At 36.4% G+C, this 23,341-nt stretch overlaps 1 protein-coding gene across 1 annotated transcript in view; it reads right to left on the bottom strand.

Annotated features, from left to right (window-relative positions):
* Positions 1-23,341, bottom strand: part of GPR158 (G protein-coupled receptor 158) — a 431,923-nt gene that overhangs the window by 185,317 nt on the left and 223,265 nt on the right. The window contains exon 4 of the mRNA XM_050804852.1: positions 6,981-7,204. Within this exon, the coding sequence (XP_050660809.1) occupies positions 6,981-7,204 (224 nt within the window). The remainder of the gene's footprint in view (positions 1-6,980; positions 7,205-23,341) is intronic.

Here is a 23,341-nt window from a genome sequence, read left to right as displayed (position 1 = left end):
TTGCTCTTAATAGGGAATAGAACCTCAAATTTGTTTTCACTCAGTGAATACCTTTTGAAAACTCAGTAACGACCAGCAGTACTTATAAAAGTTTATATGAAGGATTTGCAGCCCTCCTGTGTTTCAAGATCCAGGAGAGCAAATAGATTTCATGCATAGAATCTGCTTAGAGTCCTAAGAATGGTTCTGAGGCTGATTCTGAATGAAATGGAGAAAAAAAAAAAAAAAAAAACCATGTGTGTCTACCATAGTCATGTAGCAGTAACTTGTGGGCTGCACACTGGCCAACTGTGATCTAGACACTCTAAAACTACCTGCATTAACATCAGCCAAGAACAGTGTATCAGGACCACATTATGACACCCCTACAGAATTTATTTGCATGAGCTGTATTTAAGTATTCAAATATCAGCACACATTTGGGGAAATTAACAGGAACAGAGCCATGAAAATAATTATCGTATTCCATGTAAGAATGCTTATCATTCACTACATTTTACAATATTGTCTATATAAAGATCCACAGGAGAAATTTCTTCCAAGACTCGGTGCCAGGAATATTTGAATTTCATCTCAGTGACTGGTTGGTTTTTATTTTATGGCTACTATGACTTATTTTTTTTCCTCCCATTTGCACTGCTACTAGAAAACTCCAGGAAAGCTCTTCCCACTGGCACGGGGTGAGAACAGTATCTCAGCCCTCATGGAATCCATTTGATATCTTAACCTCACCCTTGATTTCAACTAATTTTTTCTAAACTTATTTTCACTTAGCCTTAATTTATTAACTTACACTTTTAATCTTCTAGAAGTGTTTTTATTTCATATGCTGAAATAAGGCTAAATATACATGCATAAACTTTTCAACCTAGCTGTGTGACCTTTGGAAACTTAATCTCTCAGGGGCTGGATTTTCTTTTTCTTTTTCTTTTTTTTTTTTTGAGACGGAGTCTCGCTCTGTCGCCCAGGCGGGGGTGCAGTGGCCGGATCTCAGCTCACTGCAAGCTCCGCCTCCCGGGTTTACGCCATTCTCCTGCCTCAGCCTCCCGAGTAGCTGGGACTACAGGCGCCCGCCACCTCGCCCGGCTAGTTTTTTGTATTTTTTAGTAGAGACGGGGTTTCACGGTGTTCGCCAGGATGGTCTCGATCTCCTGACCTCGTGATCCGCCCGACTCGGCCTCCCAAAGTGCTGGGATTACAGGCTTGAGCCACCGCGCCCGGCCTGGATTTTCTTATCTATAAAATGAGAGGTTTCGCCATTCTGGCTCTGAACTGTTTTTCATCTTGCTAAATTAAAACCAGGAAAGTATTATAGTAACAAACTTATTCCTATATTACAAATTTTTATTTTGTTACTTTTTTCCTAACTATTATAACAACACAAGAAGGAGTATGTGTCCTAATTCTCAATATCCCTAATGACTTCATAATCAATACCCAGGAAAGATTTCCATAAGTTTCTCATTTTGAGGGTGCGGATGGAAATTGAAACTTCCTAGAAAAGCCAGTAGTATCAATAAGTAGGTAAATAAACTGGGTTTTATTTGCATGCTAAGTAATCACTCTTGAAAAGGACAAAAAGCCACATATAAATAAATGCACAGTAAATGGTTTTTGAAGAAGATTATCAGCACAGAAATGTGTATGCGATTGCATATGTGCCTATGAATGAATACTTATGGAGCTTGGGTGCCTCGTTCAAAGAGGCACAGCTATGTTTCCCAACTTCTCATTCTTTTGAACTACTTTAAATGTCATACTTGGCCCCCAATGTGGGAAGCATACATGAATTATGAATTTTATAAAGAGGTCCAAAATTATATTACAAAAGACAAACAACTAGTAAAGACTAAGTGGAAGGTATTTTACATGGATTATCTCATTAACTCTTTTAAATAATCCCGGAAGGTAAGTATTAATAAGATGTAAACTCCTTTAAAAATTTGTAAAAGATTTATTGAGATATAATACACATACTTTAAAATTCACATTTTTAAAGTATATAATCCAGTAGTTTTTAGCCTATTGACAGAGGGGTGCAACTGTTACCCTAATCTAATTTTGTAACATTTTTGTTGTTCCAAAAAGAAACCCTGAACTCAATAGCCCTAACTCCCCATTCTTCCTTCCTGGTAGTCCCTGGTAACCACTAATCTACTTGTCTCCATGAATTTGCCTCTTCTGGGCATTTCATTTAAACGAAATGATACAATATGTGATCTTTTGTAACGCTTTTACTTAGCAGTTTTCAAGGTTCATCTGTGTCCTATGAACATTGGTGTGCATATTTCTTTGTAGACATATATATCCAGTTCTTCTGGATATATACCGGGAGTGGAATTGCTGGGTCATATCATACTTCAAGTTTTAACTTTTTGAGGGACTGCCAAACTATTTTCCAAAAGGGCTGTACCATTTTACATTTCCCACAGGAATGAATGAGAGTGTCAATTTCTCCACATCCGCAACACTTGTTACCATCTTTTCTATTTTTAGCTATGCTAGTGGGTATTGTTAGTTTGAGTTGCCTTTTCCTAGTGACTATGTGTTGATAATCCTTTCATACACATTTTGGCTTATTCATATATTTTCTTTGGATAAATGTTTATTTAGATCCTTGTCTCACTTTTTAAATTGGTTTTACTTCTCTTTCCATTGATTGGTTACCTGTCCTTTACATATTCTGGATGCTATTCCTTATCACAGGTAGGATTTACAAATATCTTCTGCCATTCTATGTGTTTTCTTTTTACTTTCTTGATGCTGTTTTTGATACAAAAAAGTTTTCATGAAGTCAAATTTATCTACTTTTGTCATGTATGCTTGTGATGTCATATTTAAGAACCTACTGCTTAACTGAAGTTCATGAAGATTTATGCCAATGTTTTATCCTAATAAAACTTCCTTGGGTTTTTACTCTCTCATTTTGATCTATGATCCATTTTAATTTAGTTTTTGTACATGGCGTGTGAATACCATTTTACAGAGGAGAAAACTAGACAAAAAAGGGCTAAGCAATTCTCACAAAGTCTCACAGTATGCAAGGAGCTAAGACAGTATTCAAATCTAAACAATCTGAGTCTGCACACTTACCCGCAATTGTTATGCTACTTCTGTATTACAATTGGATTTTTTTGTCAAAATAGATGTAAATTGATAAATTGTGTGGGCTTTGTTCTTTTAATTATCAATGAGTAGAGAATGTAATAGGAAACTCCTAAAGAAATGTCAATATTGCTATAAAAGAGATCATCAAGTTTCTTCTTCATCCAAAGAAATGTTGCAAAGACACAGGAAATCTTTAAAAAGCGAATCCAAATTCTACATGCTATAAATCTCCAATCTCTATACTGGAATGTTCTATCATTTTTACAATTGCTTTTAGCAATTGAAATCACAGCAGAAAATTGCATCAAACATTTCTTTTCATCAATATACATGGTCTATGTTCATTCGCTTTATTAGCTTATATCCCTCTTTTATTATGTTACATTCTGCAAAAACTGATTCTTCGAAAGGTGACCATCTGAAAACTAGATAATGTTTAATTTATCAATTCCTACTATTAATAGTTTTTAATCTATAGAAATTTCACTAAAATGACATGTAAAACTATGTATTCTCATTATAGTCCTGTAAAGTAGGATTTTGGTCATTAAAATGATATTTCACATGAAGGTCCAGGAAAATTAGCAAGGTTTAATAACTGGCAAAGCTAAGTAACATTAACATTTATTAAGACATTGGTCTTGTCAGAACTATCTCAGGTTTTTAAATATCCAATGTAATATTTTACCTACAATGTATTACTGACTAATTTAGCAGAGCAATCATTAATTATCAAACTCAATTAAAATTCATAGGGAACCATGTGTTATCTACCATATAAATGAATTACATTATATCAGAGAGATTTCAGAGAAATTAATAAACAGACCTTTCAATTCTACCTGCTATGCCACTGACAGGCTTTTTACAAAACCAATTAATTTTATCTAGGTAACAGTGGTTATATATTTCTCAACTCTACTTGCCTACTATTTTTATTATATAACACACAGTTTGTTGCAAAAGAAAGGTTAATTGGTTAAATGAGGAGCAATCTGCCTGTTTGCACTTTCTTGCTGACTTTAAGCTTGATTTTAATTTGTGCTGGATTCTTCTGTTAATGAAATTGTCCATTTTAAATGACTATCAAAGTCTATAACATTAACAAAATGAACACAATCTCCTAGAATCTCAACAGAGGCTTTTTAATAATAAAAATGTGTGTACTGGTACCAAAACAGAGATATAGACCAATGGAACAGAACAGAGTCCTCAGAAATAATACCACACATCTACAGCCATCTGATCTTTGACAAACCTGAGAGAAACAAGAAATGGGGAAAGGATTCCCTATTTAATAAATGGTGCTGGGAAAATTGGCTAGCCATAAGTAGAAAGCTGAAACTGGATCCTTTCCTTACTCCTTATACGAAAATTAATTCAAGATGGATTAGAGACTTAAATGTTAGACCTAATACCATAAAAACCCTAGAGGAAAACCTAGGTAGTACCATTCAGGACATAGGCATGGGCAAAGACTTCATGTCTAAAACACCAAAAGCAACGGCAGCAAAAGCCAAAATTGACAAATGGGATCTCATTAAACTAAAAAACTTCTGCACAGCAAAAGAAACTACCATCAGAGTGAACAGGCAACCTACAGAATGGGAGAAAATTTTTGCAATCTACTCATCTGACAAAGGGCTAATATCCAGAACCTACAAAGAACTCAAACAAATTTACAAGAAAAAAACAAACAACCCCATCAAAAAGTGGGCAAAGGATATGAACAGACATTTCTCAAAAGAAGACATTCATACAGCCAGCAGACACATGAAAAAATGCTCATCATCACTGGCCATCAGAGAAATGCAAATCAAAACCACAATGAGATACCATCTCACACCAGTTAGAATGGCGATCATTAAAAAGTCAGGAAACAACAGGTGCTGGAGAGGATGTGGAGAAATAGGAACGCTTTTACACTGTTGGTAGGATTGTAAACTAGTTCAACCATTATGGAAAACAGTATGGCGATTCCTCAAGGATCTAGAACTAGATGTACCATATGACCCAGCCATCCCATTACTGGGTATATACCCAAAGGATTATAAATCATGCTGCTATAAAGACACATGCACACGTATGTTCATTGCGGCACTATTCACAATAGCAAAGACTTGGAATCAACCCAAATGTCCATCAGTGACAGACTGGATTAAGAAAATGTGGCACATATACACCATGGAATACTATGCAGCCATAAAAAAGGATGAGTTTGTGTCCTTTGTAGGGACATGGATGCAGCTGGAAACCATCATTCTTAGCAAACTATCACAAGAACAGAAAACCAAACATCGCATGTTCTCACTCATAGGTGGGAACTGAACAATGAGATCACTTGGACTCGGGAAGGGGGACATCACACACTGGGGCCTATTATGGGGAGGGGGGAAGGGGGAGGGGGAGGGATTGCACAGGATTTATACCTGATGTAAATGACGAGTTGATGGGTGCAGCACAGCAACATGGCACAAGTATACATATGTAACAAACCTGCACGTTATGCACATGTACCCTAGAACTTAAAGTATAATAATAATAAAAAAATAAATAAATAAAATAAAATAAAATAAAATGTGTAACTTGAGGCTTCATAATAGATGCCATTCACAGAGGGTTTTTAAAACAGTTTCTAATGGGAACACTTTATACCTTCAATGAACTCTGTAATCTAAACCAATCTGTACAACTTTCCCAGTATAAAGAGGTCCTTTGAATTTGGAAAAGATTGGAGACTTTAGGTTTTGTTTTCTTTCCAATGGCACAAATACATTTCTGCAAGCATCAGAACCACAAATTCAAATACAACACTGGCTACATGGAACTAATTGGGTGGCCAACTTGAGAAAGCTTCCCCCAAAGCTTTGTCCTGCACATTTTAACATTTCATTTACCCCTGACTGAAAGGCATACAAATGCTTCTACCCACCCCTTTTTATTTATCTACCCACAGGGCAGGGTCTCACTCTGTCACCCAGGCAGAAGTACAGTGGTGTGATCAGAGCTCACTGCAGTCTTGAACTCTAGGCTCAAGAGATACTCCTGTCTCAGCCTCCTAAACAGTTGGGACTATAGGCAGGCACCACCACACTGGCTAGTTTTTGTTTTTTTGTTTTTGTTTGTTTGTTTGTTTTGTAGAGAAATTTTTAATTTTTTTTTTTTGGAGAGAAATGGTTTTTTAATTTATTTATTTTTTGTAGAGACAGGGTCTTGCTATGTTGGTCAGGCTGGTCTCAAACTCTCTGGCCTCAAGCAATTCTCCAGCCTTGGCCTCTCAATGTACTGAGATTACAGGCATGAGCCACTGCTCCTGGTCTATACTATTCTTGATTACTTAGAATAGAACCAAAGGATATGTTCTCTCCAAAGCTGTATAAGTTCTTCCCAGGATTGTTATTATTCTGGGACACTAATGTAAGACAAAATATAAGGTCATAAATAAATTCATTCTTCAAAGTATAATGTGCTAAAAAATAGTTGAGTCATTTACCATGTTTAAACAAAAGAAAAATATAATAAACATAACAAAGCTTCTTAGATACAAAAAAATTAATAATACATTGGAAAGTGGCAGAATAAGTTTCTCTAGAGGCCAAAGACATGATGTAAAGGAGAGTCATTTAAGTCAATGAAGCACTTGAGATCCAGACTAAACAAGGGGAAACATTCTGTAAATGTTAAAGTATCATGTTTTAATCTCTATTTTTCTGGTCAGCTAAAGAATATAACTTTCATATTCTAGTCCAATCACATTATAGAAAGACTGCTGCTTAGTAGAGAAGGAACTTGAATGTGAAAACTCTGTTTGCTTAAAAAAATAAGAGGTTGCTCTATAACAAGAGGATCATAACCAGGATACCTGGGTTTACCTTTGCTTTGCGAAAGTGGTAGACCACCAGCATGCTAACGAAGTCGAGCAGCATACACAGGGCTTGGAAGGAGATGATGGCAAGTCGCAAATACTTATCCTCCTGGACGAAGCACGGGCTGTCATCTGCACAGAAGGGGCAGCCCTCCCTGCAAGGTAGGCAGACATAGGCTTCTTCTGACACATCTTTTGTACTTCCTGAAATATGTTGATCCGGACCCCTTCCTGAAAGTTCCAAATAAAACCACAGTGTCATTTGCACCTCTTAGGTAGGTAAGATTGAGTATAGAGTCAAAAGACATCCTTGACTCCTCATTCCTTTTCTCATTTATTATAGACCTTTTATCAACCCTCTTGCTAGGAGAAAGAGTTACTTTAGACTCTTACAAAATTCTTTTTATCCTTTTGATTTTAAAAATCATCAGTGACAGTGGTTGAGGAAAATTAGCAAAATTTCAAAAGCTTCATGAGGGCAGGGAACAGTTTTCCTAAGTTTTTTTTTTTTTTTTTTTTTTTTTGAGATGGAGTCTTGCTCTGTCCCCCAGGCTAGAGTGCAGTGGCACAATCTTGGCTCACTGCCAGCTCTGCCTCCCGGGTTCATGCCATTCTCCTGCTTCAGCCTCCCAAGTAGCTAGGACTACAAGCTCCCACCACTGTGCCCGGCTAAATTTTTGTATTTTTAGTAGAGATGGGGTTTCACCATGTTAGCCAGGATGACCTCAATCTCCTGACCTCGTGATCCGCCCACCTCTGCCTCCCAAAGTGCTGCGATTACAGGTGTGAGCCACCGCGCCCGGCCTTCTAAGTTTTTTATATCATTATCTACCACTTACCAACTGAAAAGCACAAATCATATTCCATAAATACTTGTAAGACAATTAACCAGAAGTAGGAATAAGAAAGTTGATGTTTTTATGTACCGAGTAAATACATGCATACCTTTGGGAACTTCTTGACCTAGATAGCACAGAATCCAAAATGAGACTTTGACTGCTCCTTAATTCATTCATCAGGGATCTCATCTACCAAGTTCATTAGGTCTAAATTAGGTGAAATGGTATTTGACAGTTGTTCAGTGTGCAATTTGCCTAATGATGGTACATCCTTTGCCAAGAGTACAGTCCATACTTACAAGCTATCATGTAATTTCCCACTTTGCATGCTCTTAGGACATTTTCAACACTATTCACTTACTGCTATCGATCCTCCTTTTAATTTTAGGTTCTTCTGTCTCAATTATCAACCTTAAGTTACTTCTGAAGCTCAATAGGTAAAGCTTCTCTTTAATAGTTAAGATGAGTTTAGCACCAACATCTATCCAATTAATGCCAAATATGAAGAAAAAAGAAACAGAAATGATTTCCAACTCTGAATTCAATATAAAAGACATCAATGAATATGAACCCACTTCAGTATATAACACAGCTTTGATTAACTGAGGAATTTGGGAAAGAGGTTCCTCTAGGTAACAGCATTTTAATAATATACAGTTTAACAGAAAGTCTTGGTTCCTTTCAACCCCTATTAAAGGTTCACAATCTTTGTACAATGTATTTGTCTGCTTTGTTTCCTCAGTAAAGACAATAGCAAAAACACAATTGAATATTTCTCTGATGATTATGGATATAATGCTGTTTAAGAGTCATCATTCCGTTACATGATGAAAAGCAAATGGATTTTATTGTCAAGCAGACTTTGTTCCCTACTCCAGAAAACTCTATGACATGAGACAACTCACTAGACCACTTGGGGTCTTAGTTTACTTATTTATGAAACATGAATTGCTGTGGGATTAAATGAGATTATTTACTTATTTATTTATTTATTTATTTTTGAGATGGAGTCTCACTCTGTCACCCAAGCTGGAGTGCAGTGGCATGATCTCGGCTCACTGCGACCTCCGTCTCCTAGGTTCAAGTGATTCTCCTGCCTCAGCTTCCTGAGTAGCTGGGACTACAGACACGGGCCACCATGACTGGCTAATTTTTGTATTTTTAGTAGAGACAGGGTTTCACCATGTTGGTCAGGCTGGTCTCGAACATTTGACCTCGTGATCCACCTACCTCGGCCTCCCAAAGTGCTGGGATTACAGGTGTGAGCCACCGCGCCTGGTTGAGATTATTAATATTTATAGAAATCATAGTGACTGGCCCTTTCTCCTCTTCTCCAAATATAGGAGATGCAAAGAGTAATTAGGAATTCATGGTGCCTTAAAAAAAGATATTCCTCCAAAACAGAGAAGTTAGAAGAAAGAACTGAGATACAGAGTGAATGTTAGAGACAGAACCTGCAGAGATCTCTGGGAGTGGATAAGATAATTATTGGGAAATGTACAGAGGGAAATGCTAGACAGGGAAGAGTACTTACAGTGTCATAACAGAAATGAAATTTACTAAAAAATGCTATAATGTGATCAATATGACTGAGAAAAGTCTACAAGATTTAATAATTATTTTATTCTTCACTGACCTATAAGATAATAGTTTCCAAAGAGTAGGAGATTTAGTCCCTAAATTGTCAAGGCTTATGTACTAAATAAGTAATAAGATAGTATATTATTTAAATAAATGCACTATTGAATGAAAAAAGCAAGAAAAACTCATGGTTGAGAGGAATAATGATGGTATTTTTAAAAAGTGATTTTGTTTTTGTTTGTTCGTTTTCTTTGAAACAGGTGCGATCATAACACAACTGCATCCAGTAAAAATGGGCCATTTGAAATTGAGTAACTATATGAGAAAACTGGTAAAGGAAGGATTTGAGAAGTCATGATTGGATGTAATCAACAGCATAGTTGGAGAAATTAACTCTAAGAATATTTGATATCTCTTCTGACACTGGAAAAAAGTAGAGATAAATCAAAGATTTTTAAAAGGTGTACTGTTTTTTAGCAGAAAGAAGGAATCAGTTGGAAAAAAATACATTTTGAAGTAGAAAAAATGTGGCAGCCAATCTTGTAGAGTCTTATCCTTCTCAACAAAGCAGGTAAGAATACTTATTGAGAGTGAAGAAGGCCTTTTTTGAGATTAAAGACATGAAGGTTGAGGCAGAAATATACTACAAGATGATTTGTCAGATCACTTGGCAGAAAAATAATCCAGTTAGAGTAAGACAGTATGCATTACTAAGAAACATAGTCAAGATAGTGTGTGATTTTGTACGATTATCAGTAGCATAGAAACAAACGCAGAGGATAGAGCAGTCACACACAGAGAATAAAGAAAGGATTTTGCTAATGACAGTTTTAGGCTTCTTTTCATGTAACTACAAAACGTGCTCCCAGACAGCAAGAGTGTGAGAGGAGGGGTAAAAAGGCAAAGGAGGAAAGCCAACACAAGGCTGTATAATGGATCTGCAGCCTTCACTCCCTTGGAGCAGTTTGTGCTCAATCCTCCAGGGACTTCTTGAATCTGAGTCAATCGTAGAGATAAAGGGGAAAACATGTCTCCATTATCAACCTTACTAATTGATAAAGGGTTTCCAGAATCATCAACTGCCCCCACGTGCCTGCATTATGCACACTTGATCCAAAGCAGGTTCTCACATCTTGTGTCATGACCACAGAGGTACCTCATAGCAGAACAGAAAGTGAGAAGCATATGAGGAAAGGCACACCACAATGGCACTTACACAAAGCCATTCAAAACCTTCAGGAAATGGTGATCGCAATGGGTAGAGAAAGAGATGAGGCGAAAAGCAATTTGAGATGATTAAAAAAAGGTATCCAATGCAGATAAAAACTTGAAGAATCATAGTCAAGTCAAAAACTGAGAAGTATGAGAAGCCAGGATACTGAGAAAACAATGCATTAACTCGAGTACGAACTGGATAGTTACGTAAGTGAAGCCAGAGTCATTTCACTAAGGTAAAAGTGTCAAGGATTCAGAAGGTCTAATGATGGTGACTACAATGTGAAGAATCATAGAGCACTGTAGAATAGGAGATGATAAAGTATGAGCTCTAAGATTCAGATTTGAGACACAGAGGTTAGGATTTCCCCCTTCTGGATGAGATGGAAGAACAGGGATTAAATTTATCTTCCCATCAGAAACAACCAAAAACAATGGACAAATTGAAACCTAATGGCTTTACCAGGCACTGGACATTAGCAACAAAGGACAGTGAATCCTAACAGGTGCAAGCAATCACCACACAAACCAAAATACCATAAAAAGAAGTACAATAGAAGTTAAATTAATCAAAAAATTATCTGTGGAGGTATTGTTTGTTTTACAAAATAGTCCTTCTTACACAAATCTTTGCTTTCTTGCTTCAACTAAATAGGCTGATCTTTTTTCATTGGCTTAGGAAGATATTAGCTACATTTAAAGCAAACAGTATACATTATTTACTTTCAATACAAATGAAACTTGAAACTTCACCCACATCAGCTAAGGTTTAATTCTCTGAGATGGGATAAGTAGAGACTATTTAGCACCTCGAATCACTTAAACTTGAAAAATATTGCAGTATGTTAAGTGCTCAGTATATTTAAGCTTAGTTTTTGCAGGGTTAGGGTTAGGGTTTTGGGTAAAGGAGTAACATGATATGGTTTATGTAATTAAAGGATTGCTTTGATTGTATAGAAAACATACTCTAGAGGACAAGGGAAAGAGCAAGGATAGTGATGAGAAGCTACTGTAATAATCCAGGTGAGACTTGATAAAGGCTGGGGTCACAGTATTGCAGTAAAAATGGTTGCATGCAGAGTTTGAAGGTGGAGTTGACATAATTTTAGATGGCTTGGTTATCACGTGAGACAGAAAGAAAAGTGTCAAAGCTGTCTCCAAGGTGTTTAGTATGAATGAGTGGAAGAAAAAAGTTACCATTAACCAAGAAGGGAAAGCACACATGTGGAGAAGGCTTTGGAAGAAATCCTAAGTCCAATCTTGACATGTCAGGTTAAGGATGTCTACTTGAGAGCCAAGTGATGATGTCTAAAAGGCATCCTGATATATGTGAAAAAGGCCTGCACTGAAGATAAATATTTGAAAATAATGGGCACTTAGGGAGTATTTAGAGCCACGAGACTAGATAACATTGCCCAAAGAATGAATAAAAATAGCAAAGATGCCAAGGCTCCCCCAATATTAATGCCAAACAAAATTCTTAATTATCCCCAAACTATCTCTCACTCTGCCTCCTATTTTATAAGAGGCAAAGAATTATTTCTTTCTGTAACTGCAAATGCAGAAAGCTTTAACAGAAAATAATATTTTTTTCCTGAATTTATGTGCAAGTTGCCACTACCAAACAGCTAAAGCTGCTATTTTCGTCTTGGTCCCCAGAAAGCAGAACCTGAGATACGAACTTGGACACAGATGTCTGATTTAGGAGATGACTCCTAAAAGAAGGTGTAAAATATAAAAATAACTAATTCAAAATCTAAGCTGTTGGAACTCTAAATTATTTTGGGCCTAAAAGGAATGTGATTATGGTGCTCAAGTCACATAACCGGCAGCTATAACCTTTGTATCTTTGATTATAGATTAGCCTTATTCCTTACCTACATTGTTTTGTAAAATGTTGCAAGTAACTAAAAGGCACCAGAAAAGATCGCCTTCCTCTTCATTGTTGATCTTAATGATCTTTATTATAGATTAACTTCCCTCCTACTGTTTCTCACACAAAGACTTCATGGCTATCACATTGTCATAAGATGGAATGTTAAATACAGTTTTGTAAACTGGAAAGAAAATGAAAACCAGCTATAAAGAAAAGAAATTAAGCCAGATGGAAAAGAAAGCAAATTATAACTAATTAAATTGTTGTAACTCATAAACCAGCTTTTTATAGAAAATACTGCAATCCTATTAAATTTATTTGTTTTCTTCCAATAAGCAAGACATTTAACTTTTAACTTAGTAGCACTGACCACAGTTCTCCGGTGTCCATGTTTCCCAGCTGGCTATTCCCACCTTTTTGCTTGAATAAACTCTTTTAAACTGAAATCTGATCCTTTCAACGATTTCAGGTTGACCAAAGATAGAGTGATAGAAGGAAATCAGATATAGTAAGACAAGGAAGAAAGAAAACATAATAAAAGTAGATTACTGAGTTGGATATTACTGTGGGAAAACGGGGGATCAATCCTGCTGGGATCCCTCTAAAACTGTATACAATGCCCTTCAGATTTGACTTTCCAGAGGGTGGAAGGCTGGAATATTTATGCAGCAACTACCAATCCCTTTGTTTGACAGTTATCCCAGGAAACTTCCATTTCACCACACTTCTGGGCAAGGGCTGAGCAAGCTTAGGGGGCTTCAGAGACAGCCCTGAGGCAGAAAAGAAAAGAAATTCTATGGGCACTTGAAGTTGGATACTGGCAGCATGTTCAGTAATATTAGCTGTCTACTGTAGCTAATATCTAAGGTGAGTCAACAGTATGTGATGCAGGGCAAGAAAAGCTTGTATCATAGCTTCCACATTCCAAAGTGAGCTGTCTCTGGCAGCATTCATACAGAATAGAATTTGAATGGTGCCCCTAGATTTGAACAACATGGTAATCATGTGATGGACATGGAAAAGTGAACTAACTTGGGATCTTGTAGATCGCAAAGGTAACTCTAATCATGATGTTAAAGGCTTTCCTTTACATTCACAAAACAATTTACTTCCTGGAAGTAGTTTATTCTTGCCTGTGGTCATTTTTGCTCCTTGATAATACTACATCTAAATCAATTTGTTAAATACAGTAGAGAACAAAATAAATTGCTTCCAGTTAAACCACTGCACTTAAAGAGTAGAACCCTCTGATTATAACTCAACTGCTGTATGGTGAGATACTCTAATATCTGGGCTAATCAAACTACCCAAGCAGGGCTTTTAACATCTGGAGGCCCAATAAGCTGACATCATCACCAAAGGAACAACCTTAATGTCAGGTTAGCAAAAAGAAAATAGTTTCTCTTGTCAGATTTTGCCAAATTCAACTAATAAGTATAGAGTATTGTCAAATAAACTAAGCCATTATGAAACATTCTAAACAGTTGGGCTTAGGATCAGCTATTTATTTCTTTTTCATAAGATATACCCTAGTTAAAAAAGTATCTTTTGCAATTAAAAATGCAGTACATTCTTTTAGAAATGTATTTGTGTGGGTTAAATTTATATAATTAAAGAAAAATTGGTGTCCTTTTCTTCTCTTACTAGAAAATGTTATTTCTAAATCGGACTTTGATCTCATTTCTGCATTATAATACAAAGATATATATCTTGTCACTAATTCAATGTTATTGTTCATCTACCTTTCCTAATTATGGTCTCCTCTACATTGATGTAATTCATTATTCACATAAATTAAGGTTCTTGCATAGTGATTGCAATGTTCTCCAATTTTGATTCACTGGGAAGACTGAATTACTTGTCTATGTTCAACCTTTTGAAATGGAGAATCGGGGGTAGAATTTTGAAACATGTGAATTGTAGACAGTATGCTGAATAGTCCACATTTGCTGTCCAAAGGTGCACTTCAATGTACTTCCTTTGCTCCATCATTGTCCAGAGATCCACATCAACATGGAGAGCTTTCCATGACTGATATAATCTGTCTCTGCTCAGTTCTTTTCCTGAGGTTACATGCCATTGTGATTTTCTTTACTTGACTGTATTATTCTACTCTGCTTACTGGTAGAGTTCCACAGATCTAAACGGTACGTGAAAAGAAACTGTGAGCTCTCTAAGAATAGAACAATGGTTTTGTATCTTTATTTTCCCACCTATATTAAAATTACAAAAGACTCAAAATACTGGGCCATGAAATACAGTCATGAGTACAGGACATAGAAAAAGCCTATACACTTTATTATCTTCCTCAAGTAGGAGAGAAATCATAGTTAACAGGTATTCCATCTACTGAATTAGTAGCAACTAGGTATAAGGTTGAAAAATGAATGTAACTCCAAACAATTCTGTATTTCCTGATATGGGAAATAAATTGTTGGTTAGATAAGTATTTCAATATTCATGTATAAAAGGCAACTTGTTGGAAAATAAATTATGAGGACATTTTATTATTTGTGCTCACAAATACCATGAGATCAATTCACAAATGGCAAACAGTAACATGCCATCATAAAAAACTTCCTCTTTAACAATGTATTTAACTTCATTTGACTGTCAAAATTCATGAAGTTCTATAAGGAACACAAAGTTGTAAGAGAGAGAAAGCAAAACCAAAAGTCAAGAGATCTGATTTCTAAAGCTCAAAAAGCAACTAAAATTAAAGACAGAGCTTGTGATATTCAGTGTTTCCTTTAGGACTCAAAGCACAATTTAATAATCTTCCAGTTCTAAAAACATTTTGCTGATTTATGCTAAAGTTCCCTATCTAGGAAAAGAGAATATATGCCGCTAGTAGAAATCATACTACTACATAATAATAATAATAAGCTCTAGGCCGGGCGTAGTGGCTCACGCCTGTAATCCCAGCACTTTGGGAGGCCAAGGCAGGCGGATCACGAGGCCAGGAGATCGAGACCATCCTGGCTAACACGGTGAAACCCTGTGTCTACTAAAAATATAAAAAATTACCTGGGCATGGTGGTGGGCGCCTGTAGTCCCAGCTACTCGGGAGGCTGAGGCAGGAGAATGGCGTGAACCCAGGAAGTGGAGCTTGCAGTGAGCCGAGATCGAGCCACTGCGCTCCAGCCTGGGCAACAGAGTGAGACTCCATCTCAAATAAATAAAATAAATAAATAAATAAATAAATAAGCTCTCTTCTTAAGCTTATGATTCTTTAAAATTTTACATTATTTGAGATGGGGCCATGATTTATAGATGTATCTCTTTATACACTTAGCACCTTAGTAGTTTATACATATTGGATACTCAATAAACAATTGTTACTGAAGAAAGTGCTCTCTCAAAAGAATAAATTAACTGATCTATAATACAGATGCTTAGTTGAAAATAACATTCAACTCACTACTTCATTGTTTATGCTCTCAAACCCTGTATGCTTAAGAAATTTAATCAAAGTAGTATTTTTCAAGTTGCTGGAAACAAACTAGAAAAACACATTAAGAATATGAGTTAGCACTGCTGACTTTGGCACCTATGGGCAAATCTGTTTAGAAACCATGTTGTATCAAAATTTGACTGAGCAACTGGAAACGCATCCTCCGTGCACAGAATGCTGATCTGCCTTGCTGAAATCTAAAAACCCTTGAAGATGAGACTTAGAACTTTCAGACAAAACAAATACGTCCTGAAGACAAATGGCAAATGTATAAAGCTATATAGCTTTGGCAGTAGCAGCTCTTCTGTTTCCTATATGAGTGTTGCCTTGAGAAAAAATACAGAGAAGGACATTGGGAGAAGGTTACAGTAGCATTTACAGGCCATCTGAGGAATCTAAAATGTTCACCTATATCATAAGCCTGCCAAAATAAATTGTGACAATTTGTGAACAGTATGTTAACTTATTTCCTTGCCTTATTTTCATTGACAAGAAAAAAACCCATAAAACTTCTAGATATTTTTATATAAATATAGTCTTACATTTATAGAAACTAGTAAAAGTATAAACCTTAGAATGATTAAGCAAACCACAGTGTGTTTATTCAATGGAATTCTATGTAACTATTAAAATTATATTCAAGGAAACTATGTATGATATTTTAAATAAATATAATTCCAAATTTTTAGAAAGATGATATATACAGACATTTGTGTACAAACTATAAACTGAAAAGAATTAAATGAAAAATAGACTTTGAATGGCCTTTAAAATTCTACCTTTGTATACATTCCAAAGTTTATTTAATGAGTATATAACATTTTTATAATAAAAATAATTTAAAGTCATGTCGCTTTGATAGCAATAAATTCCCTTTGGTAAGTGAATTTTTGCTCCAAATCACAAATGTCTAATTAACTCACCAAAGCTACAATTATTGAAATATTTAAGTCCTTTGAATTAAAACAGATATTCTGAAAGTTAGATTTTGTAACTTTTAACTGTGATATCACTTAAATTTTACAGAGAATCTACAAGAATAGTAGAAATAAATCCAATATATTCTTTACCCAGATTCATCAATTATTTACATTCTGCTGTATTTACTTTACCATTCATATTGTCTTGATAGATGTTTATAAATTTAAACGTATGCTATTCTTCCTGAACCATGTAAGTATAGGATGGAGATTCTATATCCCTTTACCGATAGACACCTCAGCTAGCATGTCCTATGAAAAGGGCATCCTCACACAAAACCACATTACAATTATCAAAGTTGGAGATTTAATACTGATACTATATTATCACCTAATACGTAGCCCATATTCAAATTTCATCAGTTGCCAGAATCATGTCCTTTGCGGCTACTTTTCTCCATCTAGGGTGAAATCTAGGATCATGCATTGAATTTACTTGCCATGTATCTTAGCCTCTGATTTGAAACAGTTTCTCAGCATTTCTTTGTTCTTTTCAACTTTGAGATTTTTGGAAAGCACAGACCAGTTATTTTATAGAATGTCCCTCAGTTTTGATGTGCCTGATATTTCCTCATGATTAGATTCAGATTATTAACTTTTGGTAGGAACACCGTAAAAATAATGCTGTATCCTCAGTGTAACATACCAGGAGGCACAAGGAGTCAGTTTCTCCCAATAATTGAGTATGCTACTTTGATTACTTGGGAAGGTGGTATGCCACAAGTCTGTTCACTGTAGGTTACTTTTTTCTTTGTAAATAGTAATTTGTGGAGAGATACTTAGAGGCAATGTAAATAAATACCTTGTATCTTTTCAAAGTTTCTAAATTTGCTAAGTCAGGTAGGAATATGTTCTGAATGTTATATTTTTAAAACATTATGATTTTGTGTAAGAAATGTATTTTTACTTAGGAGAAAAGAAAACACAGAAGCAAAAAGAAGACAAAAATTACAAATAATTCTACCATGTAAAGAAAATTGTCACTATTATGTTGGTAAATGAAGTTTCAGACATTCTTCCTACCACAGTGAGCTAATTAATAGTCATATTTCCCTTCCAGAGGTCTTTCTTTAATATTTGGGGAAAGATGATTGTTAATATAAATAAGTCTCTAATTAGCAGTCTAGTAAAGTAAAATAATGCAAAAATATACAATTATATTAAATGAGGGGAAAAGTCTAATAAAGTAGTACTTCAGCTAGTGGAGGAAAAGGAAGATTTTCAGAGGACTGAAGTATTATTTCTCAGTCCACAGCCCATTTTTAGGACAAGTGAACTGAAAGAATCTGAGATCTGGAAATACGTTCGATTTGCATTTTTCCTTAGTCCCTACAAATAAGACTAATGAAAAATATATGAAAATTGAGCAAATTACTGAGGCAAAACCATAAGATCGGCAACTGGATGGAGAAGCTTTCTTCTATAACTAGAGTAAAACTGATTAGGACTAGGTTCCTATAATACAGTAAAAGCCTAGCTTCAGAACGAGACTACAAGGTATACAGTAAAAGCCTAGCTTCAGAACGAGACTACAAGGTTGAAGTCAGACCAGTGGTGAAAGTGACGATGCTATTTATGAGATTGTGGTGTTCAAGCTCTTTTAATCTATTCCGTCTAAGTTTGGAATAGATACTAGAGACTGATACTGAGCTTAGTCTTCAGAAAGCAAATGTCTATTGTCTTGATAGATGTTTATATAAATTTAACGTATACTATTCTTCCTGAACCATGTAAGTATAGGATGGAGATTCTATATCCCTTTACCCATAGACACTTCAGCTAGCATATCCTATGAAAAGGGCATCCTCACACAAAACCACATTACAATTATAAAAGTTGGAAATTTAATTCTGATATAATATTATCATCTAATACATAGCCCACATTCAAATTTCATCAATTGCCAGAATAATGTCCTTTGTGGCTACTTTTCTCCATCTAGGGTGAAATCTAGGATCATGCATTGAATTTACTTGCCATGTTTCTTAGCCTCTGATCTGAAATATTTTCTCAGAATGTCTTTGTTCTTTTCAACTTTGAGATTTTTGGAAAGGCACATGTCCCAACTCTCCAGCCATGAAAGAGAGTAGGAAGAGAATGTGAGACTCAAGCAAGGCAAGAAAACCAAGACTCATCCCAGAGACAAGTCAGCCTTGCTTAACATTTGCTATAGAGCTCAGCCAGAATCCCTAAACTGTACCACTTTCAAAGAGCTTCCCTTCTTTTTCTTCCAGAACTGCATACTCTTTATGTCTCTAATTACTTTGTTATCTTTTTCCTCCCATCGTATCTTCTCATATCAATACCACTAGAGCTGCGTAAGTAGGGATTATCATTTTTGGATATGGGTCACTTGTAAATTGAGATTTGGAAATGTATACAGGCTGAAGTCAATCCAAAAGGTGAAAGAAATAAGACTGAAAGACTGGCACTATATCCACAAAAAAGATAAAAGCAGTTTCACTGAAGACAGAATCCATACTAGGAGAGATGAATTTGAGGAAGATGAGCTAGTCACAAGCTTGTATTTCATCAACCTGGAAGGGAACAACCTGGATTTGAAAAGACAGCGAAACATCAGTACTTGGTTATTCTGAAATCCTGCTACTATCCAGATGTCAGATCCCATTAACTCGCATATGATTACTAATTTCAAGAGAGATGCCAGGAACAAGGTCTCTGGACTGTCAGCACAATTTCATATCATGTTATTTGAATACATTCTCTTGGTCTTCATGAGCCATTTGTTTACTGTGGGCCTAGGTCTAAATAAAGATTTTTAAATCACTTCACATTTTAACAGAATTTTTAAGTCATATATATATTTTCTCTAAGAGATCAGCACCACATCTTAGCTCCTCTCTCCAAAGGGGACACAAGACTACAAGAGATTTAGGAATTTGGGGTCTTTTTTCTGTATTTACAATTATAAATCAAGTGAATTTTGTCTTTGCTGTATATCCTTTGTTTCTCAACTAACTTCCTCCTATTGTAGAATTAATTCTCCAAAGGTCCCAGCTAAAGTCACTAGTTATCCTAATATAATAAAATATTTGAGATAAGGTGCTAATGACCAGTGGTGCTTAGGAGATATCTCTTTACATGCATGATTAATATTTTGTTTTTATATGTGGGTATATGTGTATTTAATTATTTAACTGTGTATTGACCACTTATTATATGCCATGTACTGTGCTAGCAGTTTTCCATGTTATCTTATATGTTGGGTCCTTAATGCCTTTCTTACCTTTGGCTCAAGGGCTACATGTGGTCATTCCTTATCTCACAGATACCTCATCAAGAAAGTATAAAAATAACTTTCCCTATAACTTGCCTGGATACTATGATGAAGAGACCTAATAAATTAAAACACAGAGACATGCAATATATTCTCATATAAGCCCAAAATATAAAAAATATTGAGTAGTTCTTGGATGATGACACTGGTGAGTTACACAGCTCATATTCCTAGTCAGGTTGTTGTACTCTCTCTTTAGGACAAGAAGTGATTAATGTTGGATTTTTGTGAAACTTGACAAGGCTATCAGGAAAGCTATTTCTGGTTAAAGAGTACTTTACGGCAGTGGTCCCCAACCTTTTTTGGCACCAGAGACTGGTTTCATGAAAGGCAATTTTTCCATGGACTGAGGTGGAGGGCATGCAGGATGACAGTTTGGGGATGAAACTGCTCCACCTCAGATCATCAGGCATTAGATTCTCATGAGGAGCGTGCAACCTAGATCCCTCACATGTGCAGTTCACATTAGAGTTTGCACTTCTATGAGAATCTAATGCCACCACTGATTTGATAGGAGGCAGAGTTTGGGCATTAATACTATCTCACTGATATGGTTTGGCTCTGTGTCCCCACCCAAATCTTACCTTGAATTGTAATAATCCCCCATGTGTCAAGGACAGGAACAGGTGGAGATAACTAAATCATGAGAGCAGTTTTCACTATGCTGTTCTCGTGATAGTGAGTTCTCATGAGATCTGATGGTTTTATAAGGGTCTTCCCCATTCGCTCAACACTCATTCTCTCTCCTGCCACCCTGTGAAGAGGTGCCTTCCACAATTGTAAGTTTCCTGAGGCTTCTCTAGCCATGTGAAACTGTGAGTCGATTAAATCTCTTTTCTTTATAAATTACCCAGTCTTGAATATTTCTTCATAGCAGCATGAGAATGGACTAATTCACTCACCCACTGCCCATCTCCTGCTGTGCGGCCAGGTTCCTAATAGGCCATTAACTGGCACCAGTCTGCAGCCCAAGGGTTGGGGACCCCTGCCTTACTGGCTTCAAATTACAACAGGCAGTGACTGTTCGGCTCTGTCACTGAGGAATGTTGGTCCTGGCTAAGTATGTGCTGAGGTCAAAGCTGAATCAAATCTAAATTCAATTATAGATCATCTTCCTGGAAAGAGTGGCCTCTCTTCCATGGCTGCAATGTGTATAACATGGGAGTTAGACTCACACAGAGAGGCAGCCTTTTCTTAGAGTGTAGGTCCAGTAAGAAAACACTGGCTTTTAAAATAAGGAAGAAAGTAGGAGTGTGCAAATTAAATAAAGATAAGTTGTTAAAGGTTAACCAGTTTCTCCTGGTAGTGTTATAAGCAAATGGCATAGTCATTCTCTGATTCTACAATATTTAGATGTTTTATTTCAGTCACATAGTGGGAGCTGAGAACAAATGTGGGTAAACCAGATACAAAATACCTTCACAGAACATAAGCTAAAACCTTTTCCCTTAATCCTTCAGTGTTGAATCATATGTTATGTCTGGACCATAAACGTGAAAAATGCCGAAGTAGCTCCGGTGTCGCCATGGTCTGGCACGCACACACCAAAAAGCATAATCATCCTTAAAATATATTACCAGGATTGCTATTGTATATTTGCAATTGCCGCATTATAAATGATCAAAAGTTTAGGGACTTAAGATGTCTGTTTATTATTTCCCTGTTTCTGTTGAATAGAAGTCTTGGCACAGTGTAACTGGGTTCTCTGCTTAGGGCCTCACCAGGCTGAAATCAAGGTTTTGGCTAGGCTGCATTCTCATCTGGAGCTCACGGTCCTCTTCTGAGAGTATTCAGGCTGTTGGAAGAATTTACTTCCCTGCAACTGTAGTACTAGAAGTCCCTGTTTTCTCGTAGGCTATTAGTGGGGTTTGCTCTCAGTTCTTACAGGCTGCTCTCAAGCCCCAACCACATGGCTGTCTCCCCAACAAGGTAGTTTACTTCCTCAAAGCCAGTAGAAGATTCTATCCAGTCTGCTATGATAGAGTCTTAGATAAAACAATGTAATCACAAAAGTGACTACATCCTTACTCTCTTATGTTGCTAAATAACAGAACCTAAGCAAGGGAGTGAGCATCCCAGCAAATTCATAGCTCACACCCACACTTAAGAAGATGTGGAAGCAGAACCTGAGAGGCCACCTTAGAATTCTGCCTACAACAACTCACTCAGAACAAGGACTAAACTCTGAAATATGTGGCGGAGGAGACAGCAAAATGTTTCTCACCTCCAGAACCTACAAGTTAAATGTGAACAGTCTCAGGACCAAGAATAGTGCCTTCTAAGAGAGAGAAAAAGCACTATATATAAATCTATAAATGTCTACCAAAATTCCCAGAGGAAGACATTCAGGTCTCAATCTCAATGAACCCTTTGAAGTATGCCTCAGAGAAATCCAAATTCCTACACAGATAATAGGGCTGGCAAAGATTTATGGGTAACTATTTAAAAAAGACCTGTACTCTAGTTTTAGCAACTCCCAAACCCTAACTTTCATGAAACCACCCCGTTAACCACTACAGTCTTTCTTCTTAGGTACTATATCCAATCGCTATAAGGTGATGTGGCAAAAGTTCCTTCTCCAGAGATAGAATAATGCTCAATACTTGAATTGTAACACTGACATTTTCCGGAGTAGGAATAAAATAACCAGATGACCAAATTTCAATTCTGGAATAGAAGCCCTATATAATCACTTCCATTTGAATGTGGGTAGATCCGTAAAAATGATGGGACATTCTCTCTTTTGGTTGGGCTACGTTATATGCTGAAGTGATGGGAGAGTCACTCCCATCATTACACTCTGTCATTTAAGACTCTGTCTTAGCAGGCTAGGGAGATTCTCCTGGTAGCCTTGAAAAAGGAATCAGCCATATTGTGAGAGGGTGACATAGCTAGGCCTTGAGGCAACTTTTAGGAACTAAGACTGACCCTGGGCTGACATCCAGCCAGAAAATAAGGGCCTCAGGCCTACAATTGCAAGGAACTGAATTCTTCCAACAATCCTAAAGAGCTTTGAAGGGGACCCTGAGCCTCTGAGAAGATCACACCCAAGTGACACCTTGAGTTTCTTTTATTTTTATTTTTTGAAACTATAAATTTCTGCATGTAATATTTTATTAAATTTA

This window comes from Macaca thibetana, chromosome 9 (assembly GCF_024542745.1).
Source record: "Macaca thibetana thibetana isolate TM-01 chromosome 9, ASM2454274v1, whole genome shotgun sequence".
NCBI classification, from domain to species: domain Eukaryota; kingdom Metazoa; phylum Chordata; class Mammalia; order Primates; family Cercopithecidae; genus Macaca; species Macaca thibetana.
This window is presented reverse-complemented; position numbering and strand designations above follow the sequence as displayed.